The 27,993-nt window shown below is 38.5% G+C and overlaps 1 protein-coding gene across 1 annotated transcript in view; it reads left to right on the forward strand.

The window, feature by feature from the left end:
• The window catches only part of ash1 (histone-lysine N-methyltransferase ash1), a 112,212-nt gene that overhangs the window by 49,885 nt on the left and 34,334 nt on the right, over positions 1-27,993 (forward strand). The window contains exon 4 of the mRNA XM_067789050.1: positions 20,873-27,022. Coding sequence (XP_067645151.1) covers positions 20,873-27,022 — 6,150 coding nt within the window. The remainder of the gene's footprint in view (positions 1-20,872; positions 27,023-27,993) is intronic.

A 27,993-nucleotide genomic window follows, 5' to 3' on the forward strand; every position in this document is an offset into this window, starting at 1 on the left:
TAAATATGTTTACGTGAATAACTTCAATGTTTTTGTTTGCTTTTCTTTTCTTTCTAATTTATTCTGCTTTGTTATATCTTAGTATTATATTGTTCACAGACGATATTTTATGGTAGATATGGTCATATATATTCATGAAATGGAGTGTTTACAAATTTAATACAAATTAATTACGTACATAGATCGCAATGGGAATCCGAACGTTAAATATCCGAACATTAGAATCTTCATATTTCCACAATGATAACATTAAAACCAGAAAAAAAGTTTAAATGCACTTATTGCGATTTTATATGGAACTGTTTATGCACTTCACTTAACTTTTTCGCACTTTATGTACTTTTTTTTTTTTTTCATTTAACATTTTTTTAGTAAACTCTGCCTTCTTTCTCATTACATATTTTTTTATATTTTTATTTTATTTTTTATGAAGGTAACCTCTATTCTATTCGAAATTTTCGTTTTGTGTCACACTTACATATTGTAACGAATTTGCTTGCAAATCCTCTTATTTGCCTTTTTGCTAAGTTCGTATGACTAAGTACTTCACAATAACAATTATACTTTGCAATTAGCTGGCTTAATAACCAAACTGATAGCTTAAATGAAACTGACTTTCAAAATAATACTGCTATTGCTCGCTAGATATCGTCTTAGTCGAAACTGCTCGACAACTCAAATCAAACTGAATTCCAGCGCCTCTACATCTGTCGCCTTTTATACTCTTTGATTTTAACATTCGCATCTTCTAGGCGCTTCCAGAATCTACTAGTCCATTAGCTCTCAAGCATCTCAGCTGTAACTACAATTGCACAATTTTATAGTTTTTCTCATTGCATACTTATAGGAGTATCTCAGATATATGCATGTATTTGTGCATTGCATTGACTCTCCGCTGCTCGTATACGTACATGGTACATATATGTAGACGCAGTTATTGTTTCGTTTATGTAGATACATGATGATTGAATTATTGATGTGCATTCACGTCACTGCTTAGCATCGGCTTAGAGCTGGCAGCACTCCTTAGTTTTGCTAATATTCGTAACACTGCCCTCCACCTAAGTCTGATCGTCCCGATCAGACAAATCTCTCGATCTAAACGCTGCTAGCATCGCCAAATGTACCACTCTTCTACTCCGTGGTTTCTCAATGCTTTGTATGCGGTAGATGGTATCACTGATCTTCTTCACAACCTTGTACGGGCCTTCCCAACTGCACCGAAATTTGGATGGAACACCTTTCCGCCGGTGAGGGTTGTATAACAGTACCAAATCTCCCGCCAAGAAACCTTTCGAATCATTGTTCTCATGGTACCTGTGTTTCATCGTACCACTCAATACCCTGGTTCGTTCCTTCACACTCTGTTGTTTGGCCGATGAACTACTTCGTAGAGCTTGCGCTGGACGGATTTGCTTTGCATAATCAGTATCGTTCCCACGTTTCCCCACAGTAGTGCACTCTGGCCTGAAACTACCCTCGCATTCTCTCTCGGAAATTCGTTGCTTCGTTTTCCTGCGTCTTTTAGGTTTTGTCAATGCCAATGTTTCTCTCGCAGGTACTTTTGATTTTGATTTATTTGGCCCATTCGATCTCTCAACCTTTGCCTTTGACTTTCGAGGTCTTTGTCGAGTCTTTTCCACCAGTACCCGATTACTGCTGAACCCTTTTTCCAAACTAAAGTTAAGTGGTATGTACTGGTTCTTATAGCGCATAATTTTTCTCTGCATATCGATCCTGATGTCATGGTCAACCAAGAAGTCCACTCCCAATATGACTTCATCAACGATCTCCGCCCCAACGAACTTGTGTAGAACCATGACTTTTCCAATTAATACCTCACATACCACTTCGCCTTGGACTTGATTATGCTCGCCTGTGACCGTACGCAACCTTGCTCCAGGTAATGACTTTACTCTCCTGTAGATCAAATCAGATCGAATCAAGGAATGAGATGCCCCCGTATCTACAGTCAGTACACGCTCTTTACCATCCACATTCCCTCTGATGGTAAGCTCGCTTGATTTCCTTCCAATCTGCGACACAGATATCACAGGACATTCAATAGCCGGGGCAAGTTTTCGTTCTTTACATCCGACACGCTCTCGCTCACTTCCGCCAGCTTTGCGTTTACGGCCACCCACATTGTTGGAACTATTAGGACCCAGATCGCAATGACGTGCAATGTGACCTGGGCTGCCGCACCTGAAACACTTAACAACTCCGGCATTCTTCTGTTGAGATCTCTTCAGTGCTTCCAAAATTGTGTCTACCCACTCTGGCCTTTCTACTTCCACACGGCGTGCTTTGAAAACTGGCTTACACAGAAGCGACGCTGTTTCCTGAATCAGAGCATGCGATACCGTTTCAGCAAATGTTAGTTTTGGATTCGCATATGTAGCCCGCTTCGTTTCCAGATTTCGTATGCCGTTTATAAAACTCTGGATTTTTACCCTCTCGGTGTACTCCACGGGTGCGTCCGCATTTGCCAAATGAGCCAACCTTTCAACATCCGAAGCAAACTCTTGCAAAGTCTCATTAGCTTTTTGGTAACGGTTTTGCAATTCTATTTGATACATCTGTTTCCTGTGTTCGCTTCCGTACCTTCTTTCTACAGCAGCCATCAATGCGTCATAACTGTTCCGTTCGTACTCTGGAATAGTCTGTAAGATTTCCGCGGCAGGCCCTTTCAGTGCCACGAACAGAGCTGCAACTTTATCTTCAGCATTCCATTGGTTCACTGCTGCGGTCTTCTCAAACTGTAGCTTAAAGAACTGAAAAGGAACAGAACCGTCAAAGGATGGTGTCTTTACCTTTGGATTACTCGTTGAAACTGCTGGGCGATTTAGTTGCAACTGCTCGATACGTCCTCTCAAAGCATCCACCTCGGCCTCGATTTTTTCTTCAAACTGCAAAATTTTTGCATTTTGCGCCTCCAACTTCGAGGAAATACGTTCTTCTTGCTCTTCCAGTTGAGCAGAGATCCGCGATGATATCTGTGCTGAAATTTGCGCCGACATTTCGGATATCCGTGGGGCTTGTGCTTAAATCTTCGCTGTTATACGGTTCTCCTGCGATTCCAGCTGAGATGACATTTGCGACGACATTTCGGATATACGCGTTTCTTGTGCTTCTATCTTCGATGTTATTTCTGACGACATTTCTGCAATATGTGTCTCCTGTGATTCCATCTTGGATGCCATATATGTTTTCTGTTCTTCCAGATGAGTTTCCATCTTGGATGTTATTCGTGTCTCCTGTGATTCCAGTTGAGATGCCATTGTCGATGTTTGAGCAGATATTGCAGCCAAAATCATGTTCAAGTCTGTGCTCGTAACTGTCTGCGTAACTGTCTCTTCCATTTTTGTTGTTTCCTCGCCATCAAGATGAAAGTCACACTCTTCCACGTTAATTCCTTCTACTTCCATTACCTCTCGTAGCCGTGCCTGAAGTTCAAGTTTAACGCCGCTTGTATTCAATCCACGGCTCTCCAACTCCCTCTTCAGTTGCTGGATCTTCAATTCACTGAACTTTGCCATGTCCTTGTTGTCCTCTGGAATTTATTTAACAATTCCTCTTCTGACACCAATTGTAACGAATTTGCTTGCAAATCCTCTTATTTGCCTTTTTGCTAAGTTCGTATCACTAAACTGTTGAATAAATAACTCCAATATTGAATAATGGAAAAATGGCCTTTATTAAAGTACTTCACAATAACACTTATACTTTGCAATTAGCTGGCTTAATAACCAAACTGATAGCTTAAATTAAACTGACCTTCAAAATAATACTGCTATTGCTCTCTAGATATCGTCTTAGTCGAAACTGCTTGACAACTCAAATCAAACTGAATTCCAGCGCCTCTACAATTGTCGCCTTTTATACTCTTTGATTTCAACCTTCGCATCTTCTAGGCGCTTCCAGAATCTACTAGTCCAGCAGCTCTCAAACTTCTCAGCTGTAACTACAATTTCACAATTTTATAGTTTTTCTCATTGCATACTTATAGGAGTATCTCGGATATATGCTTGGGTTTGTGCATTGACTCTCCGCTGCTCGTATACGTACATGGTACATATATATAGACGCAGTTATTGTTTCGTTTATGTAGATACATGATGATTGAATTATTGATGTGCATTCACGTCACTGCTTAGCATCGGCTTAGAGCTGGCAGCACTCCTTAGTTTTGCTAATATTCGTAACAATATGTATTTATACAAAATTAAACTCAGTAAAGCGCCAATTGCATACCTAACGGGTGGTGTGAAATAAGCTAAATTCCTTTAGCACATTTCTTCGTTTTTAACTAAAAGTTGAAGTAAATGGGCGATATATGTATATGGGTGATATAGGCCTACTGGGGAACCGAGCATCCAAAACTAGCTTCGGTAGCGCGCCTACGGAGAAGCTCTGTGAAGTTGGCACCTACTTGGGCGAATAATTAAAAAAACCATATCTCATTCGTTTGTCCACCGTTTGTCCATGTTTGTCCAGGAAAAATTTTCGTTTGTCCACCTTGTGTTAAAAAGTTATTTCAAAAAAAAAAAAATCCTGTGTGAAGTTGGCACCTCCATTTGCGAGTATTTAAAAAAACCAAATGCCATTCGTTTGTCCATCGTTTGTCCTCGTTTGTCCAGGAAAAATTTTCGTTTGTCCACCTTTTGTTAAAAAGTTATAACAAAAACCCAAAAAAATTTTTGTTTCGCTTTATTGTGCTAAATCGTATGTCCGTCGTTTGCCCATCGTTTGTCCATGTTTGTCCAGGAAAAATTTTCGTTTGTCCACCTTTTTTTAAAAAGTTATTTCAAAAAAACAAAAATTGTGTGTGAAGTTGGCACCTCCATTTACGAGTAATTAAAAAAACCAAATGCCATTCGTTTGTCCATCGTCTGTCCACGATTGTCCAGGAAAAATTTTCGTTTGTCCACCTTTTGTTAAAAAGTTATTTCAAAAAAAAAAAATCCTGTGTGAAGTTGGCACCTCCATTTGCGAGTATTTAAAAAAACCAAATGCCATTCGTTTGTCCATGTTTGTCCAGGAAAAATTTTCGTTTGTCCACCTTTTTTTAAAAAGTTATTTCAAAAAAACAAAAATTGTGTGTGAAGTTGGCACCTCCATTTACGAGTAATTAAAAAAACCAAATGCCTTTCGTTTGTCCATCGTTTGTCCATCGTTTGTCCACGATTTTCCAGGAAAAATTTTCGTTTGTCCACCTTTTGTTAAAAAGTTATTTCAAAAAAGCAAAAAATCGTGTGTGAAGTTGGCCCCTCCATTTACGAGTAATTAAAAAAACCAAATGTCATTCGTTTGTCCATCGTTTATCCACGTTTGCCCAGGAAAAATTTTCGTTTGTCCACCTTTTGTTAAAAAGTTATAACAAAAATTTTTTTTTGCGAAAAAACCCAAAACATTTTTTGTTTCGCTTTATTGTGCTAAATCGTATGTCCGTCGTTTGCCCATCGTTTGTCCAGGAAAAATTTTCGTTTGTCCACCTTTTGTTAAAAAGTTATTTCAAAAAAACAAAAATCGTGTGTGAAGTTCACCTCCATTTACGAGTAATTAAAAAACCAAATGCTATTCGTTTGTCCATCGTTTGTCCACGTTTGTCCAGGAAAAATTTTCGTTTGTCCACCTTTTGTTAAAAAGTTATAACAAAATTTTTTTTTTTTTTCGAAAAAACCCAAACAATTTTTTGTTTCGCTTTATTGTGCTAAATCGTATGTCCGTCGTTTGCTCATCGTGTGTCCATGTTTGTCCAGGAAAAATTTTTGTTTGTACACCTTTTGTTAAAAATTTATAACAAAAATATTTTTTTTTTCGAAAAAACCCAAAAAATTTGTTGTTTCGCTTTATTGTGCTAAATCGTATGTCCGTCGTTTTCTCGTCGTTTGTCCAGGAAAAATTTTCGTTTGTACACCTTTTGTTAAAAAGTTATAACAAATATATTTTTTTTTCGAAAAAACCCAAAAAATTTTTTGTTTCGCTTTATTGTGCTAAATCGTATGTCCGTCGTTTGCCCATCGTTTGTCCACGTTTGTCCAGGAAAAATTTTCGTTTGTCCACCTTTTTTTAAAAAGTTATTTCAAAAAAACAAAAAATCGTGTGTGAAGTTGGCACCTCCATTTACGAGTAATTGAAAAAACCAAATGCCATTCGTTTGTCCATCGTTTATCCACGTTTGCCCAGGAAAAATTTTCGTTTGTCCACCTTTTGTTAAAAAGTTATAACAAAAATTTATTTTTTTTCGAAAAAAACCCAAAAAATTGTTTGTTTCACTTTATTGTGCTAAATCGTATGTCCGTCGTTTGCCCATTGTTTGTCCACGTTTGTCCAGGAAAAATTTTCGTTTGTCCACCTTTTTTTAAAAAGTTATTTCAAAAAAACAAAAATCGTGTGCGAAGTTGGGCACCTCCATTTACGAGTAATTTAAAAAACCAAATGCCATTCGTTTGCCCATCGTTTGTCCACGTTTGTTTTTTGGGTTTTTTCGAAAAATAAAAATCTTTTTGTTATAACTTTTTAACAAAAGGTGTACAAACGAAAATTTTCCTGGACAAACGTGGACAAACGATGGGTAAACGACGGACATACGATTTAGCACAATAAAGCGAAACAAAAAATTTTTTGGGTTTTTTCGAAAAAAATGTTTTTGTTATAACTTTTTAACAAAAGGTGGACAAACGAAAATTTTTCTTTGACAAACGTGGACAAACGAATGGCATTTGGTTTTTTTAAATACGCGCAAATGGAGGTGCCAACTTCACACAGGATTTTTTTGTTTTTGAAATAACTTTTTAACAAAAGGTGGACAAACGAAAATTTTTCCTGGACAAACGTGGACAAACGATGGACAAACGAATGGCACTTAGTTTTTTTAAATACTCCCAAATGGAGGTGCCAACTTCAGACACGATTTTTTTTTTTTGAAATAACTTTTTAACAAAAGGTGTACAAACGAAAATTTCTCCTGGACAAACATGGACAAACGAATGAGATATGGTTTTTTTTAATTATTCGCCCAAGTAGGTGCCAACTTCACAGAGCTCTACGGAGACCTCCCGGGTGGTGTGGAAAAAGCAATTTTTCAATTCAATTTCAAGTAATTTCACCACAACTCTATGTAAATTTCATTTGATTTTATATATTTTTTATATTTTTGTTTAAGGAGCTCCATGCCAAAACGTTATAATTACATTTGCAAAGTTTGTAGAAAATTTAAATCTAAGAGTTAGAAGATAATATGCAAGTGTAGACGTGTTTGTGTCGTGCTGCTGGTTTTGTCACTTTTTCCTGTAATAATAATTTGTACACGCACGCAAAGTAGCCAAAAACAGTGCTAATCTGTTGCTTGTCTTTCGGGCATTGAAATATTATAGTTAACTTTTTCGCGCGTAAATATTGATTTCCATAAATTTGTCTAATGTCTACGGTTGATAAAAAAGTGACAAGAAGCACAAAGTTGTCCCCACTAACTGGAGAGCATGGTAGTGAATTTAAGTGGGAACATAAAGAGCAGCGAAGAGCGACATATGCAGCGATTCAATGACATTGCAGTAGAGTTGCAAAGTATTAAGGCCACTGTCAAACTCTTTGATGTGAGGCTGACTGCTGTAGAATCAGCGTGTGAAGAAATTGCCGCGCTTAAGGCAGAGGTGGTTTTGCTGAAAAATGAGTCGGCAAAGCAAGAGAACGCAGCTGCTGCTACTGACCTTATAATTAACGGAGTACCCAATTGTGCAAATAAGAGTTGCTTGGAGATCTTCTCTGATATTTGCAAAGTAGTGAAACATGAGATGCCAGCATTAAGAGAAATTTTCCGTGTACCTGATACGAAACCAAACCGCGGCAGCAGCTCCCCACACACTTCGACGTCGACTTCCTCACCCATCATTGTGAAACTTCACTCGTCATATGCCCGCAGTAGACTCTTCATGTCGGTAGCTGGCTACTACAAAGCCAATAAGAGAGCTCTTACTTTACATGATATTGCTATTGAAGGTGCAGCGAACATTCACCTGCACGAAAGTTTGTCGAGAGCAAAACGTGAGCTTATGCATTATGCAGCTCAGCTCAAACGCCAAAAACATCTGGCAGCTGCTTTCTCGATACGCGGGCAAGTGTTTGTACGTAAAAGAGACGGGTAGAAGGCGGCTCGTTTAAATGGTAAACAAGAAATTGATGAAATTGTCAGCACATCATAGAATAGGAAGAATGATTTTCTCAGGCAGTGATTTATTTGTTATGTTTAATTTAAGTTTCACTAAGCATTTTTCTCTCACATCTCTTTTTTTTCAATCTCTGCTGTTGCTTTTTTCTATATTCTTATTTGCTCTAATTTTGCTTACACTTTCTCTTGTTCCTGTTTACTTCTTCAATTCTTCGTACACTTGTTTTTCCTGTACTATTTACTTGCCCTCTGTTGGCTTATCTTTACCTTACTTGTATTACTAGGCAAATTTGCATATTTGTTTTACTGCTGATTAGAAATGTTTTCATTGATGTTTTCATTGAAGTTGTGTATCATTTGACGTGACTGTTCAACAAATATTCGGCTCTAATGATAAACACAAGGTGATGTTGGATATACTGTGTAAACAATCGAATGGTCTTAACGTAGTTCACTTTAATGCACGGAGCCTGTGCTCTGACAAGATGGACTATGTTAGATATATTTTTAATAATTCGTTGGTAGATATTATTTGTATATCTGAGACCTGGTTCGGTGACCTACATTGCTGCATTAGCAACTATAATGTTCTGTGAAATGATCGAAAGCACAAAAAAGGAGGTGGGGTAGCTATATATTGCAGAACATCGCTTAAAATCAAAACTCTTGCTAAATCTGAAGGTTGTGGTACTGAATATATTATTTCAGAGGTTACAGATGGTATCACCAAAATACGTATACAACCCGTATAAATGTTTATTATTAGATGGCTACTTTTCTGATTTGTCTGTTCATGTTATTGAGTATGAGTGTTATGTTATATGTGGTGATTTTAATGTAAACTTACTTGTGAAAGATTCGATTAGTATCAAACTGCGTGATCAAATATCAGCAGCTGGACTAACTGTTGTTAATGAGAAAATACCTACAAGAAACGCTAATAACGCTAGGCCAAGCCTTCTAGAATTTTTTATTACCACTGATCTGGCCTTAATTCTTTAATTTGACCAACTATTTTTCATATCGGACCATGATTTGCTTTTCTGTACTGTTGAGGTAGTGTTAGAACGTCCTGCTGTTGGTGTTATTTTCTCGTACCATGATTTCCGTTCTGTAGATATCAGTGCTTTGTTCTCTGATTGTAACGCCATTTATTGGAATCAATATTGGAATTACGAGTCGGTAGACTCAAAGCTTGAGTTTCTTAATAATCAATTGACTTCTCTTTTTGATCGGCCCCTACGTAATGCTAAAGTCATAAATAAATCTTGCCCATGGTTTAACAAGAGAGTTAGTGCTGCAATCCAAAAACGAAATAAGTTGCATGCAAAGTGGAGAAGGAAAGACGAATGCATCATGGTGTGAGTATAAAGTTGCCGGCAACACGGCGACAGTTGTTACTAGGCAAGCAAAAAGATGGTACTGTCAACTAAAATTGAATCCGTCTCTCCCATCTAAGAAGCTGTGGAGCAATCTAAAAAGTCTGCACATCCATGGAAAGAATAATGTGCAATGTGAAATTGACCCTGATGTTATAAACGATTATTTCACTGTGAATGTAAGCCCCGTCAGTATTAGTGTCGACACACACCTCACAACTTTTAATCCAAAACCCCTTTGAATTCATCTGCGTCAGCGAAAATGAAGTGTACAAAGCTGTCATGACGATCAAGTCTTACGCAGTTGGAAATGATGGTATATACTTGAAATTTGTTAAAATTTTACTTCCGTATATAGTACGTGCTCTCACTCACATTATTAACCATATCTTCACAAGTGGCTGTTTTCCGGATGCTTGGAAAAAGGCAATTATTTTTCCGACTCCAAAAAAACCTCTTGCGTCCGACACGAGTGACTATAGACCAATTAGTATCCTACCATCATTTTCCAAAGTGTGTGAAAATTTGATGGCTAACCAAATTGCGGTGCATATTCAAGGGAATAATTTGCTTTCTCCATTGCAGTCTGGGTTTAGGCCTGGGCACTAACTATACTTTGACTCTTAGATTTCTCTGAGGCATTTGACTCAGTCAACCATTCTCTGTTATGCTGGAAGCTAAGGCATTTTTTCGGGTTCTCTGATAGCTCTTCGAAACTGTTGTTAAGTTATCTAACGGGAAGATTTCAACGTGTTATATGTGATAATGCCTCATCTCAGTTCAGAGCTATCAAAGCAGGTGTCTCGCAAGGCTCAATCCTTGGTCCGCTGTTGTTTAGTATGTTTATTAACGACGTATTTTCGGTGTGTAAATATGTTAGTGCGCATGCGTATGCTGATGGCATTCAGTTATATCTTTCAAATCGTATCGGTCTTGTAGATGATTTATGTTATAAAGTAAATAACGATCTGTCTGCTATATTGTACTGGGCGCAAAAAATGTTTTGTGTTTAAATGCAAGTAAATCATATGTTGTACTTATATGTAAAACCGAAATAGACCCTGATGATATACCGCCCTTATGAATTGGTACATCCACCCTTGAGATCACTCACAAAATAAAGAACCTTGGGTTTATAATAAATAATAAACTTAGCTGTGGTGATCATGTTAACAAATTGGTAAGCAATGTTACTTTATTCTGCGTAGGTTGAGAATGTCTGCAGCGTTTACGCCAAAAGAGACACGTAAAAAACTCGCGATACAATTGATTGTGCCCATTTTACGTACGCGGAATTAGTATATAGTAAACTTGACTCGCTATCAGCAAATAAGGTAAATGTAGCCTTCAACAATGTTACCCGGTATGTTTATGGCATAAGTCGTTATGCTCACATATCACCATGGCACGACAAAATTTTGGGTTGCAGTATTATGCAATATTTGGCTGGCAGGAACTGTATTTTCATGTTTAAGTTGCTGAAATGGAAAAACCCTAAATTCAATTAACCACATCTCAGAGACTAAACAGCTTAATAATCCCGAAATATAGTACACTAACATCTAGCCGGCACATTAGTGCAATTAAAATGTGGAACAGGATTCCAGAAAATTTTAAATCACAACTAAATAGAAGCAACTTCTGAAAGCTAATATACAAATATTTTAGTGACCTCGATATGACGCTGGCCTCTGAACTACAAATAAGCTGCTAATATCTTAATCTCTATTTTCTGTCTTTCTCTATTTTCTAAATTTCACTTACTATCTATATCACTTACTGCCTTAAATTGTTAAGTGCCATTGCATTAGTATTAAGCTTGAATCATATATTTTATTTTATCTTTTAAGTAATGTTTTTTAAATACAAATACTAAATAATAGAATGTATCCCATTGTTGATGTACATATAAAATACTTACTAGTCTTAGTTGTACAATGAAATTAATTAAATAAATGTTATGTTATGTTATGTTAAATACAATCAAAAAGTACAACGTCTTAGAGCAAAATAAAAATTTTAATGAAACGTGAAGTTGGCGGTGCACCATAAAAAAAGTTAAATTTTATTTTTTCGAAATTATATAATATGCCACTTATTTACGGCAAATTTGTGTGGAAGAATTATTTTCCTAGCTGGTCTCTAAGGTGGTTTTCTGTATTTTCTAAAAATTTTTTGTTTCACGGATAAATTACGGCAAATTCACGGCAATTTTCCCAATAGGTAATTTTTTTCCACGTTAAAGTTGTCTTGCCAACTTCAGAGAGGTTGAAATATCCGCGGATTGTTTTGTTGACAGGACAGCTTTTCAATCTTAACACATATAATATTCCGTGGTTTTAAAATGTTTGAATCACGCATCCTGAAATGTATTTCTTGTTTTAAAATTGTATCCAATATAATGGAAATATTCCCGATGTGATGCTTAAAACTGTCCCGAAATAATCCAAAGTTAATTAAGTGTTTCGATGTACGCAAAAGCATAAGTCATACTCTGTATCTGATTTTATTTTGTTTTTTTAATAAATATTGTAACGAATTTAGGGAAATTCCGCTTATTGCAAATCTTCTGCTAACATCGAATCGCTAAACTGTTGAATAAATAATTCCAATATTCAATAATGCAAAAATGGTCTTTATTAGACTACTTTGAAGTACTTCACAACCAATAGCGTGCTTAAATCAAACTGAATTCCTGACTACTCAGCTTGTGTTGCTTTTATACTCTCTGCCCAAATGTCTAGACGTTTCTTCTTCTAGAATTCGCTGCTTAGTTACCGGCTATATGCGCGTGTATTTGTAGTTTATAGCCTCTCGACTGATGACTACCTCTGTGTGTGAGTTATCTCTTCGTTGCCTTGTATGTATGTAGGTAAACGTTGATTAATGTGTTTATATAGCTTGCCTTAATGTTTTTGTTGTTGTGCTTTTACTTAGTAAAAGCTTAGATATGGTAATATTCGTCACAATATATACTACTACTACTACTAATCCAAAGATAAACCCATAGGCCCGTAATCATAGTCGAAATAAAATAGAGTTTTATTGGTTTAAACATGGTTGTAAATTTAATATCATTTTAAGTCTGTTATAGTCCATTTAAACACTATTTTATCTCTAAAAAGGTGTTCTAAATTTAAAATGACACGAGCCCGATTTTAATTTTTTAAAATAGGTTTAAGTTGGTGGTCTGCTGTCAAAAGTTGCGAGAAATTAAACAATTTGCTATTTAAACGCGATGAACTTAAATGGAAGTGAAAAAAAGCTTCCCCGACAAGCAAGTATACGTCAGGAGCTAATTTATTATACCTAGAATGCGTATTAATATGTTTGTGACGAAAATTACACAATCTTAAAATGTGCGATTGTTACTTGGCTCCACATATGCGAAATCTTTAATTAAGACTATTCCGCATTCAAAGTTATTTGTGAGTTTTGATATTTTAGTATCTTTTGAGGAAAAAGAAGCATCCTATACTGATTTTGGCATTAAATTTAGAAATAAATATTCAATGGAAATAATTTTTTACCACAGGCGTCGATTTTTAATACATGTCAAAAAATTTTGGGAGAGGTATCAAATGACGCGTTTTAATTTCGGAAGCAATAATTCGAAGGCGGCCAAGTAATACTTGATATTTTTGCAAAAAAAAGTTTAAGACTTTCATGTGGTTGATGTAATTTCGGTGATATTAGCCATCATCCGGTGGCAAAAGCCTAAGCTAGATAAATAATTTTGCATGTAAATGCAACAACAACGATTTGAGCCAGATAAATCCAGATAGAAGTCTGATTCAATTTGTAAGCCAGATAATTTGTTAATTACTTGCCGTTAGTTTGGCAATGCTGCCTTTAATAAACCTACTTTTTCAAAAATAGATGTCGCTGCTTAGCCTTTAGTCGTATGAGTTAAATGAAAAACAGCGGCGACATCTGCCTATCATATTTCACGTGTGCGAAAATATCACGACATCTGCTTCTCAAGTCTCAATGATCCAGAGTATTTCCGTGAGAATTGAGCGTGAGCCGGACCTGTAAAACTCACTGGATGACGGCAATTGTTGTACACAGAAAAGAATTCACTAAAAAGGCGTTTTGCGCTGATACAATTTTCGCACCCAGTTTCACAGCCGTTTGAGGGTAATTATTCGGTTTTTTGTGAATTTCTATTAATAAAAGAACAATTTCTCATTTTCGACTTCTAATGATTGAATTACATTACAGAATTCTTGAATTCAATTCAGCTGACATTTCATTTTGTGTTTTCTATTCCCCTTTACATTAGCCAATTCCTCTGAAGAGAAAGCGTGAAATAAATTACGGAATACAACAAGAATTAACAACAAAAATTTTAAGAACTGCTTGGTACGGGCGCTTTCTGAACTACTTCCCCCTTTATCTCCCTCTTAGTCTATGTCATGATCGACTTGAGTTCAATGATTTTCTAATGTTAAAGGGACGTACACTTTGCATGTCCATGTACAATGGCTCAACATTCAAGGTCACTTCTTTTTTATGGAAAACTGTAGTAAACTCCCTTTATTTATGCGAAGAAAAACCTAACCTAACCTTTGATTTAACCTTATTATCATTGAATGTCCTGCATACTTATTAGTATCGAGGTTAGACATATCTCTATTTGGTTTCGGGTCTATTAAATTAAACGGCTTTAGCGGTTAGGGCCACCTAACATTTAAGGTTTGCATCATTTTGGCCGTCACATCTGTCTTAATGAAAACAACTTTTCTTTACAACATTTTTACAAACTATATAAACTATTCAACATGAATACGAGTGTATGGGTGGATAGCCTTGTTGTTTCCTTTGCTTTAAGGAGCCCAAATCCGCTTTAACTACTTATTCGTTTATGGTGCGAGATTTAAATAATTTTTTAAGAACGAAATTAAGTAAATTTTCTTTAAATAAATATGTTCATGTTCAATTAGAAGATTGTGCACTCAATTTTAAATTGACGGCTGATAAAAAACAGCGAATTTTTACAAAACGTTTGCTAATAACTTTTAAATAGAATTAAATGATAATTATCCGCCTCCGGATTATTATCAAAACGGGTTTTTAGGTACAACTTTGACAATTTTTGTGGTATTGTAAGAATTTTTATCAAGTAAATAATTACCATTTTTTATACGTGGAGTCAAGTAACCACGGTTGTGAGGGTGAACAGGGTGAACTTTTAAAATTTCTAAAAAATTTCTTCAAGTGCCAATCAATACCTTTTTTTTCATGCGTTACCCTGTCCATGCTTATTTTAGCTGAAAACTGTGTTTAATATGTCTATGACAGACCAAAATTTTAAATCCCATTTTTAATTTAGGCAAGATTTTAACTAAAGAGTATTTTAGTTAGCGACTATGATTACGGGCCAATAGGGGGACTCATGTAACCGTATAAATGCCTTATAAAGTGTGTAAACGTATAAATTTATCTAGTGCGTAAACGAGCTGTCAAATTTTGTATGAAAAATCATTTACACAATTTGTATACATTTACGCGCACATTTCATTGTGTAAACGCGGTAAACTCAAAGGAATGCAACCTTGCAGACATTACAGCAGGCATTTTCATCAGAAATCTCCAACATCAGCAAGTAAATGTATTTTAGTTTTTATTTTTCACTTAATCTTGGCATTTTTATACCTTTCATGAAAATCAAATGGTATATTAATTTCGTCACGAAACCCAAAATTGTAAGTCCTTAAAGGAAAATAGATAGACCCACCATTAAGTATACCGAAATAATCAGGTTGAAGAGCTGAGTTGATTTAGCCACGTCCGTCTGTGCGTCTGTCTGTTTGTATTCAAACTAGTCCCTCAATTTTTGAGATATCTTGATAAAATTTGGTGAGCGGGTGTATTTGGGTGTCCGATTAGACATTTGTCGGAACCGGCCGGATCGGACCACTATAGCATATATCCTCCACACAACCGATTTTTCAGAAAAAGAGGATTTTTGTAATATCTTACTCAATTTAACAGATTGAAGCTTCAAACTTCACCATATACTTTCGTATATTGCACATATTGTTGCCTGAAAAAATTGATGAGATCGGTCGTATATAAAGTTACGAATATTAGCAAAACTAAGGGGTGCTGCTGTCTCTAAGCCGATGCTAAGCAGTGACGTGAATTCACATCCATAGATCAATCACTATGTATCTACATAAACGAAACAATAATTGCGTCTACACATACATATGTACCATGTACGTATACGAGCAGCGGAGAGTCAATGCACAAACACAAGCATATATCTGAGATACTCCTATAAGTATGCAATGAGAAAAACTATAAAATTGTGCAATTGTAGTTACAGCTGAGAAGTTTGAGAGCTGCTGGACTAGTAGATTCTGGAAGCGCCTAGAAGATGCGAAGGTTGAAATCAAAGAGTATAAAAGGCGACAATTGTAGAGGCGCTGGAATTCAGTTTGATTTGAGTTGTCAAGCAGTTTCGACTAAGACGCTATCTAGCGAGCAAGAGCAGTATTATTTTGAATAGTAGAGTTTCATTTGAGCTATCAATCAGTTTGGTTATTAAGCAAGCTATTCGTTGCACAGTTTGAGTGTTATTGTGAAGTACTTTAAATAAAGGCCACTTTTTGCATTATTACAAATTGGAGTTATTTATTCAACAGTTTAGTGATTCGAACTTAGCAGAGGATTGCAAATAAGAGGATTTGCAAGTAAATTCGTTACAATTGGTGTCAGAAGAGGAATTGTTGAATAAATTCCAAAGGACAACAAGGAAATGGCAAAATTCAGTGAATTGAAGATCCAGCAACTGAAGAAGGAGTTGGAGAGCCGTGGATTGAATACAAGCGGCGTTAAACTGGAACTTCAGGCACGGCTACGAGAGGCAATGGAAGCAGAAGGAATTGATGTGGACGAGTATGTCTTTTATCCTGATGGGGACGAGACAACAACAAAAATTGAAGAGAAAAACGAAACATCGCAGACAGTTACGAGCACAGACTTGAACATGATATTGGCTGCAATAACTGCTCAAACGTCGACAGTGGCATCTCAGCTGGAATCGCAGGAGACACGGTTAACATCCAAGATGGAAGCACAAGAGACGCGTATTTCAGAAATGTCGACACAGATTACATCGAAGATTGAAGCACAGGAAACACAAATTTCTTCACAACTGGAAGAACAGAAGACGTATATGGTATCCCAACTGGAATCGCAGGAAACCCGTATAACATCACAATTTGAAGAACAGAAGACATATTTGGCATCTCAACTGGAAGCGCAAGAGGCACGTATATCTGAAATGTCGGCACAAATTTTGGAACAGGTATCATCGCAGCTCTTTGTGAAACTGGAAAAGCAGGATGCAAACATTTTACAACTCGAGGACAAAATTGATGCCGAAATAGAAGCGTTAAAAGGCCGTATGGAGCAGTTACAACTAAACCGCCCAGCTGTTTCAGCAAGCAATCCAAAGGTAAAAACACCATCATTTGTGGGTTCTGTTCCTTTCCAGGTCTTCAAGCTACAGTTTGAGAAGACCACAGCAGTGAACAACTGGAATGCGGAAGATAAAGTTGCTGCACTGTTTGTGGCATTGAAAGGGCCTGCAGCGGAAATCTTACAGACGATTCCAGAGTACGAACGGAACAGTTATGAAGCATTGATGGCTGCTGTAGAACGACGTTATGGAAGCGAGCATAGGAAACAGATATTCCAAATTGAGTTGCAAAACCGTCACCAAAGAGCGAATGAGACTTTGCAGGAGTTTGCCTCGGATGTTGAAAGGCTGGCACATTTAGCGAATGCGGACGCACCCATGGAATACACTAAAAGGGTAAAGATTCAGAGCTTTATAAATGGCATACGGGACGTCGAAACAAAGCGAGCTACATACGCAAACCCAAAGCCAACATTCGCAGAAACGGTATAACATGCTCTGATTCAGGAAACAGCGTCGCTTCTGTGTAAGCCAGTTTTCAAAGCACGCCGTGTGGAAGTAGAAAGGCCAGAGTGGGTAGACACAATTTTGAAGGGATCTCAAAAGAAGAATGCCGGAGTTATTAAATGTTTCATGTGCGGCAACCCAGGTCACATTGCACGTCATTGCGATCTTGGTCCTAATAGTTCCAACAATGTGGGTGGCCATAAACGCAAAACTGGCGGAAATGAGCAAGAACGTGTCGGATGTAAAGAACGAAAACTTACCCCGGCTATTGAATGTCCTGTGATATCTGTGTCGCAAATTGGAAGGAAATCAAGCAGTCTTACCGTCAGAGGGAATGTGGATGGCAAAAAACATCTACTGACTGTAGATACGGGCGCATCTCATTCCTTGATTCGATCTGATTTGGTCTACGGGAGAGTAAAGTCATTACCTGGAGCAAGGTTGCGTATGGTCACAGGCGAGTATAACCAAGCTCAGGGAGAAGTGATATGTGAAGTCCTAATTGGGAAGGTCATGGTTTTACACAAATTCGTTGTAGCGGAGATCGTTGATGAAGTCATATTGGGAGTGGACTTCTTGGTTGACCATGACATCAGGATCGATATGCGGAGAAAAATTATGCGCTATAAGAACCAGGACATACCTTATATACATAGTTTGGAAAAAGGGTTCAGCAGTAATCGGGTACTGGTGGAGAAGACTCGACAAAGACCACGAAAGTCAAGGAAAGTAGATCGAGCAAAGGTTGATGGATCGAATGGCCCAAATAAAGCGAAATCAAAAGTACCTGCGAGAAAAACAATGGCATTGACAAACCCTAATGGACGCACTAAAACGACTGAAAGAATTTTCCAGAAAGAATGGAAGGGTGGTTTCAAGCCAGCGCGTACTACTGTTGTGAAACGTCAAGACGATACTGATGATGCAAAGTCAATCCGTCAAGATCAAGCTCTGCGAAGTAGTTCTTCATTGGCCAAGCAACAGAGTGCGAGGGAACGATCCAGGATAATGAGTAGTAAGATGAAATACAGGTACGACAAGGAAAATAATTTGGAAGGTTTCCGGGAGGGAGATCTGGTACTGCTATACAACCCTCACCGGCGGAAAGGTGTTCCATCCAAATATCGGTGCAGTTGGGAAGGCCCGTACAGAGTTGTGAAAACGATCAGTGATGTCGTCTACCGCATACAAGCAATTGGAAAATCACGAAATAGAAGAATGGTATATTTGGCGATGCTAGCAGCGTTTAGATCGAGAAATTTGTCTGATCGGGACGATCAGACTTAGGTGGAGGACAATGTTACGAATATTAGCAAAACTAAGGGGTGCTGCTGTCTCTAAGCCGATGCTAAGCAGTGACGTGAATTCACATCCATAGATCAAACACTATGTATCTACATAAACGAAACAATAATTGCGTCTACACATATGTACCATGTACGTATACGAGCAGCGGAGAGTCAATGCACAAACACAAGCATATATCTGAGATACTCCTATAAGTATGCAATGAGAAAAACTATAAAATTGTGCAATTGTAGTTACAGCTGAGAAGTTTGAGAGCTGCTGGGCTAGTAGATTCTGGAAGCGCCTAGAAGATGCGAAGGTTGAAATCAAAGAGTATAAAAGGCGACAATTGTAGAGGCGCTGGAATTAAGTTTGATTTGAGTTGTCAAGCAGTTTCGACTAAGACGCTATCTAGCGAGCAAGAGCAGTATTATTTTGAATAGTAGAGTTTCATTTGAGCTATCAATCAGTTTGGTTATTAAGCAAGCTATTCTTTGCACAGTTTGAGTGTTATTGTGAGGTACTTTAAATAAAGGCCATTTTTTGCATTATTACAAATTGGAGTTATTTATTCAACAGTTTAGTGATTCGAACTTAGCAGATGATTGCAAATAAGAGGATTTGCAAGTAAATTCGTTACAATATAGTATATATCCCCCACAACCGATTCTTCAGATACGAAACTTTTCGTAGTTACTGCCCTATTTTAAGAGCTAGAGGATTCAAATTTCAACGAATGCTTACGTATATAGCATATATTGTTGTCTGAAAAAATCATACAGATCGGTGGTATATATAGTACATATATATAGTATATATATATATATATATTTTCGCAATTTTAGCCCCATTTTAACAGCTAGAAGCTTCAAATTTCACCGAATGCTTACGTATATGGCATATATTCTGTGTCTGAAAAAATCATAGAGATCGGTTGTATATGTAGTATATATCTCATACAACCGATTGTTCAGATAAGAAAATTTTCGCAATTTCTACCCCATTTTAACAGCTCTTAGCTTCAAATTTCACCGATTGCTTACGTATATAGTATACATTGTTGTGTCAAAAAATCATAGAGATCGGTGATATATATAATATATATATGATGGTATATATAGTATATATATATAGTATATATATATTTTTTTTTTTTGCGATTCGGCCCCATTTTAACAGCTAGAAGCTTCAAATTTCACCAAATGCTTACGTGTATAGCATATATTGATGTCTGAAAAAATCATTGAGATCGGTGGTATACATAGTATATATCTCATACAACCGATTGTTCAGATAAGAAACTTTGCGCAATTTCTGCCCCGTTTTAACAGCTAGAAGCTTCAAATTTCACCAAATGCTTACGTATATACCATATATTGTTGTCTGAAAAAATCATAGAGATCGGTCGTATATACATTATATACTTCATATAAACTCTCATTTTTGCCCCTTTTTTACGGATAGAAGCTTCAAAATTCATCAAATTTCATCAAATAGTTACGTTTACGTCATATATTGTTGAAATACGTGATTCGTAGTCATAGTTTTTACACGCAGACCACAAAAAACCTGAAACTTTGCATCGTCACACAAAGTACCTACCTATTTTTTATTTTTTATTTATCTTAAAAATCGTTTAGGTATGTAGATCTGTTCACTATATATTTCTTATCTTATACATCCGATTATTCGGAGATTACGAACGGGATAAGATTATTGTTCAGCCCCATTCATGAAAGGTATGAAGTCTTCGGCACAGCCGAAGACAGTCCCGTCCTTACTTGTTTAATTTGTATAACAATCAAAAAAATTTTGTTCGGCAATAATACAGCTGATAAACATTCAAGTTTATCAATAGTATTACTAGGTGCGTTCATATAACAGCGTGTGTACATGGATATAATTTTACACCTTATAAGTTTATATGCTTTCATGAGTCCCCCTAATATATTTTTTGTATAGCTACAAGAAGAAGAAGAACGGTGTAGATCGCCCCCTTATTTTCGAAATCATTCATAAAAATTTCCTTTAGAGCGTTCGAGTTTATAGAAAATTGATATATTATTTTAATTATTGCTCTCTTTTACACATTTACAGGCTCAAAGCAAATTAGTACAAGATCAAAAGAAATCCACAATATCTGCAGCTGCTGTTTTCAAGTCTGCACAGACACAACAGCTCCATAATTTAATGACATATACATCAGAATCCGAAGATGAAACACTACAGCAACAACAACAACAACAGCAACAACAAAAACGTGCACCACGCATACTTCTAACTGCAATCAATTCGAATAACGCCACCCCAACGTGCGACACATCGATTAAACCCTTAGCTCTGGCAAGTACCATATCGGCGATAGCTGCAGGAACATCAGCTACATTTAGTCATGGCAGTGATAATAGTGATGGTGAATTAAAATTGGATGATGTTGTAAATGCGGTAATTAAACGTGTAGAAAGTGATGGCGATGATACACCGACAGGACCAGAAATTCAGCGCAAAGCACGCGTTAAACGCTTGCCACAATACCAATCGACTTTGTTGCAAGATTTTATGGAAAAAACACAAATGTTGGGTAGTAGTAGCAGCAGTAGTGCTGCAGCTATTTTGGAGCAGCAGTGTGCTAATTTAGTGGAGACAATGGAAAATGTAGGAGTACCGATACGAAATAAATCTGTTACTGACTTATTAGCAAATACTCTCAATACGAAAGCACCAACCGACAATGCTGTATCAAGCGGGATCATTGCTGCCAGCATTGTAAAAAAGAAGCGTGGTAGACCAAAGAAATCAATCGCAACAACGGCAACAAGTACAACTAAAGCACAGGACACAGATAAAATGTGCTATGCGCCCACATCGGTCATAATGTCTACAGCGTCAGCAACACATATAACTACCGCAGCAAGTTCAATAGCATCAAATATCAATGAATCAGCCGATTCAGGTGTCATATCGACAACAAGCACAACGGCAACACAGAGTAGTACATCGCCATCTCCAAAGCTAACAAACTCTATTAGTAGTGGTGTCCATGGTAGCACAGCGGCGCGTTTAACAACAACGACAGCGGCAGCAACAACGCCACCAAGCCAGAAGCGACGACAGCGCACCGTAGAAGCTAATGAAGAATGTATGCGCCGTCAGCCTTCTATATCCCCCAGCAAAAGTCAAACGCAAGATGGTAGCGGCAGTTGTAGCGCTAGCTCACCAAAACCTAAAATCGATATTGCATATTTGGATAAACGCATGTATGCTGCTACGGAGCGCGTTTTATACCCACCACCGCGCAATAAACGGCGACAATCAATGAGCACAGCAAGCGTAAATTTAGTGGTGAGCGCACCGAGTAACAAAAATGATGGCAAAACGTTAACTACTGTATCGGCTAGTGGCAGTAGCGGTGTGCCTGTGAGAAATACGACGCCCGTCACAGTGGCGGCGAAAGCATTATCCAAAGAAGAGCTTCAACTCGATCCTGTTTGGCGTAAAATCGATGTAAATAAGAAATTTCGACGTCCTAGTTTGAGTGGCTACAAAAGCGATGGTGGTGGTGGTAATACAACAATTTGTAGTAAAATACTTGCTGCGAAAAGTGGATATGTTTCTGATTATGGATCTTATCATGCGCGCGCAACACGCGATCACTCCGGCTATAAGAGTGATGCAAGCGGCAAATCGCGTTATAGCATGAAAAGTTGTATAAGTCGACGTAGTCGCGCTAAAAGTTGTGGTTATCGTAGTGATTGCAAGGATGTTGGTGCCAAAGAGGGTGGTGTTTCTATAAAATCGTCGAAATATCGTCGAAAAAGAAGAACGGCTGCATTACTACGCGCACCCTCCAAATCTGTGGGCAATTTGGCGGCGGCCAGTTTAAATGATGCTGAAAAGGATATACTACAATTGGCAGGACTCTCTCTTGGCCAGAGTAGTGAGGAGAGCAATGAATATGTATGCAAGCCAAATTTAGAAAGTTTACCAACTACGAGCGCGTCAAAGAAATATGGTGAAATAAATCGTTTCATTGCAACAGGTGAATATTTTGGGCGCGGTAGCAACATCAATATTTCGACTCGCCTAACAAGTGGTGCTGGCGGCGGGGGCGGCGCGGTATTTCCAAGTAATATTCATGATCCGGCTGATGGCGGAAGCGGTTCACATGATGACTATGGATTTAGTTGCAAACTTTTATTGCAGCGTAAGCATTCGATGACTAGTGGAGGTGGAAATGGTGGTGGTGGCACTGGTTGTGTTGGTGCACCAACAGCGCATGAAACGCTACTAACATCGCATCCTCATTTAACACGCAAAATAAAATCAAGACGATCTTCAATAGCCAGTTATTGTAGTTCGTTCTATTCGAGCACATCGAAGGTACGCAAACGTCATAGGCGCAAAAGTTTTCTACGCTTTCCGCTCTCAGGCAAAAGTGGCACTATAATCGATTCGAAGCTACTCACTGAAATTGATATATTAACAAACACATTTAGTGCACGTTGTCGCATACAAAACGGTACGGCTGGTGGCGAAAAGCCCAGTGGCAGTGGCAGCAAGGAAAAAGTACTTTTGGAAAGTGGTGCCGTTGTAGGAAAAGTGCAGGGTGGGAATGCCTTCAACACCACCACCAGCAGTTGTGGTGCTAAGCGTGAGCAACGCGACAAACGCTCATTAAAAAAGCGTAAAATGAGCGAAAATCCAGATTATGCGTTCATGTCAGGCGTTGGTGGCGGCGGCGTGAACAGTAATATTGCTGGTTTTGCTGGTGTCAACATGCTGAGCGGAGGTAGTGGTAGTACCAAGCGACGACACAAGAAAGCCAATAGCAGCTCTAGTCCAGACGATCATAAATTGCCATTAAAGAAACGTCATTACTTGCTCACGCCTGGCGATAAGTCTACAGAAGCGGCAGCAGCTGCGGCTGTAGCTGCAAAATTATTTGGTAGTACCGCCGTTGAGGCATGGGCCGCTGCTGTAGCATCCACGAAGTTGGCAGCTGGAGCCGCTGGCAAGATGTCACATAATCAACAACAATTTGGCTCTATCTGTAGCAGCTCAGCAACGTTATCCAACGCAGGCAGCACGAAACCAGCGAAGGCCGCACTTACACCAAAGAAGCGTCAATTTACGCAACAGGACGATGCAAGCATTGTCGGTAGTTGCAGTACGAGAGGAGAGGGCATCGCGAGTAATACACCAAAGTGTAGCAACAGCTCACCCTTGCGCATTGCAATCGACAGCACAACCACACTTAGTCATAAATTACTTGACATCAGTCCGATATCGCTAACGGGCAGCACAACAACGAAGCAAATTGATGTACATCGCAAACGTTCACGGCTGGAAGTGCTCGTTTCCAAAATTGTCGCCACAAGTAGTAATAGTAATAGTCAAAATCAGAGTGGTTTGGGGCCCGATGATAATATTAATCTACCCAGCACAGTAATGTCCAAGCAAAAGCCTCATCACCACAATCAACAGCAGCACCAACACGCAGCAGATACGCCACCGCCAGGCGTTTTCGAACCTTCTGTAGCACTTGAGATACAAATACCGCCCATAGCGCGTTTGAACGATGGCACTGCGAGCGGTATGAATAGCGGTGGCAGCGCGCCCATTGTGGCCAAATCCGAAGTGAATTCGCCGCTAATGTTGCAAGAAATGACGCCGCCAAGCGTGACAACTACGGTAACAACAAAAACAGAATGTGGTGGCGTCACATCACGCGTTGTTGAAACGCTTCTAAACAAAACTGGCGCGGCTAATATGCTATTGAAACGAAAGCGTAAGAAAATTAATCGCACTGGTTTTCCAAATGTGCGCCGGCGCAAAAAGAGTAAAATCACCGACCAATTGCTGTTGGATATTGTAGAAGATGAAGAAGTGGAACGCGTTTCGCCAATGAGAAGGCGTGCACGAACATTTGCAAAACAAACACCTCAGCAATCCGTCGCGACATTAAGTTCTGGAAACGGTGAAAATACAACTGAAGCACACGCGCTTACGACACCGCCTCAAGCACCTATAACAACAACGCCTGAAAAGCAACTACCATGTGATCGCGTACCCATCTCAGGTGAAGCTAGTGATAGTTTTTTGGAGCGCGCCAATCGCACTCCACGTTTATCCGTAGTCGCCTTAGAGCGTTTACGAGGTACACCTACACCAACAACTGCGGCAACAGCGCCTAAGCCGCAGGTAGAAAATACAGCCGTCGTAGCAAGCGCGACGCAATCACCACCTGCAGAAGTGATCGAAGCGCATAAAGAAAACTCATTTGTTACTCGTAAAGGACGTGTGGGACGTAAACCGAAGGCATTGATCGTCACCACCCCTGTAAAAACAGCATCAGTTACCACACAAAACGAAACAGAAAACGCTATGCCTGCAGCGCGTAAATGCAGAAAGAATACAATCACAGAATGCACAGTAGCTGCGGTTGCCACATCTATGCCCACGACGCCAAAATCCAGCAAACGTGTAAGGGCCACAGGCGCACCTGTAGCAATTGAGCCTGCGAAGGTTATAACCAGCGAAAGAGCGCAACCTTTGGGGTCTACAAATAATGCCTTACTGCCGCGTGCGCGTGGTCGTCGACCTAAATTATCTGCAGCAGCGCTTTTAACAAATGATTTATCAAATACTGCAACACTAATTACACCACCTGAGCAAATCAAAGGTGATATCAAAACCACAGCAATACCACAAACAAACAGTAAAGTGACAGCCTCCTCACCACACGCAGCTAAGCATTCGCGAAGAGTTATTGCCACAACACCCTCAAACAGCATGAAATCTTTAGACCGTCCAGCTAGCTTTAGTAAATCAACAGTACATAAAATTATAACAGCTAAGTCCTTAGAAGCGAAAGTGAAACTCCCCGCCGGCATTGATCCCAATACAAATTTCAGCTGCAAAATACGTCTCAAGCGTCCGAGTACGAAGAAAACAGCAGCGCTTGCAAATGCACTTCGCACTCAGAGTATGGATTCGAATGGTGATGGTAGTAGCATTAAAGGTATATCACAATCCACCCCAGAAGAAATCGCCTTAGAATCAGCTGCCAAAGACGCAAATATTGATTACCCTGAACAAGATGTTTTGCCACGCAGCGAAACTCCTTGCATTGATTCAGAAGCTGCGACAAGTGATACTAGCGATGAGAAATGTTCTACCAGCACAAGTGGCACAAGTGTGAGTAGCACTAGTGTTGCAGCAGCAGCAGCGCGAAAAGTTGCGCGTTTAAAGAAGAACTATTTACCTGCTGGTCTATTCTCAGAATATTTTAAGCAAGCGCAGCAAATGTCAGTGTTAGGCAAAAGAACATCGTTGGAAAAAAAAGAAACAATTCAAACGCTTTCCTCTGCCGCTGCACCAATCTCACCTGCAACAGAAGTGGATGCAACAATCCTAGAAAATGCCAATGATACACCTGTAACGCCCGTTCTTCCACCACCTCCTTATTGTGAACAATATTTTCGTCGTACACAAATCGATTTTCAATTACCCTATGATATTTGGTGGGCATATACTAATTCCAAATTACCCACGCGCATTACCGTGCCCTCATGGAATTATCGTAAAATACGTACAAATATTTATGCGGATAATGTGCGTCCTAATACCGCTAACCTTGATCATCCCACTTGCAATTGTAAACCAGATCAAGGTTGTGGAGATAATTGTTTAAATCGTATGGTGTATACAGAATGCTCGCCATCAACTTGTCCAGCACGTGAGAAGTGTCGCAATCAAAAGATACAGCGTCATGAGGTGGCGCCTGGTGTGGAACGTTTCATGACCACCGATAAGGGATGGGGCGTGCGTACTAAATTGGCCATTATGAAGGGTACTTATATATTGGAATATGTTGGTGAAGTTGTGACCGATCGTGAATTTAAAGATCGCATGGGCACAATCTATTTAAATGATATACATCATTATTGTTTGAATTTGGATGGTGGTTTATTAATTGACGGCCATCGTATGGGTAGCGACGGACGCTTTGTAAATCATTCATGTCAGCCGAATTGTGAAATGCAAAAATGGTCTGTGAATGGCTTGTCGCGAATGGCATTATTTGCTAAACGCAACATTGAACCTGGTGAGGAGTTATCATATGATTATAATTTCTCACTTTTCAATCCATCAGAGGGACAGCCATGTCGTTGTAATACACCACAGTGTCGTGGTGTGATTGGTGGTAAATCACAACGAATAAAACCATTGCCAGTTGAGTCAAAGGTAAGTAGCATGTGGGAAAAACGCAATTATGCTGCACAACAGCGCTTGGGGCAACGGAATGAATCAAACTTAAATGAGAGCAAAGTTGAAAAAAAAAATATTGGATTTCAGAAAAAGCTGTAAAAAAGGAGGGTTAAAATTCGTTTCTCAGCTAAATATATAGTTAACCATAAAATCAGCCCAATTCTTAATATTCCCTCGGAATTTCGTTTTCGTTCCTGCGGAGGGATTCCTCCCATTTTTCTCTCCTGGGGAGAACAATATTTGGGGGATAGGATTTACAATTTTCGAAGTTTGTTTAAGAAATTTAAAACTTTAGTTATTTAGGCGAATTTGTTTTTGAGAATTTAAATATACAGAATGCACAGTATTGCCTTTAATATAGTGCTGGACGAAATGAGTAATAAATTGGTGTCACAGCAACCTCGACAAAGTAGCGTAAGAAACAGTCTACGCAAAAATTACAAATCTGGCAGCCGTGCCGAGTTCAACTCTTATTTCGTCCTATTGAAGCCTTTTTTATCTCTGAAAAAATTCTTAAGGATTTGTTATTTAGAATAAGAAAAATGCTTACCCACTTAGTTGGCACTTAACAGTTTAAACGGTTATGGACGTCCAAAAGTCACTTTTTCGTTGGGTTAACTGACGCATGGCGGGGTATTTGATCAATCTAGGTGGCCAAAAGTCGATTTTTCACAATATTCCAATGTTTTTTTTAATATACTCCCTGGCGTTCCTAGATGTCCACTGAATAGTATACATTAGACTGGGTCGATTTATTAACCGATATCGCGCCATCGATTTTTCGATAGGATTTGTGCTCAGGAAAAAAAAGTTCCACTACGCAGCGCCCAAAAAAATTATTTTCAAGCCTGCGAAATTTCATCTTTTTACTTTTTTTTGGAATTTGATTCTTAAGGTTTTTTTTTATAACGTACTAAAAAAATTCATTTGATTGTAAAATTTTCATG

The sequence above is a fragment of the Eurosta solidaginis genome, chromosome 5, assembly GCF_040869045.1.
Source record: "Eurosta solidaginis isolate ZX-2024a chromosome 5, ASM4086904v1, whole genome shotgun sequence".
In the NCBI taxonomy this organism is placed as follows: Eukaryota; Metazoa; Arthropoda; class Insecta; order Diptera; family Tephritidae; genus Eurosta; species Eurosta solidaginis.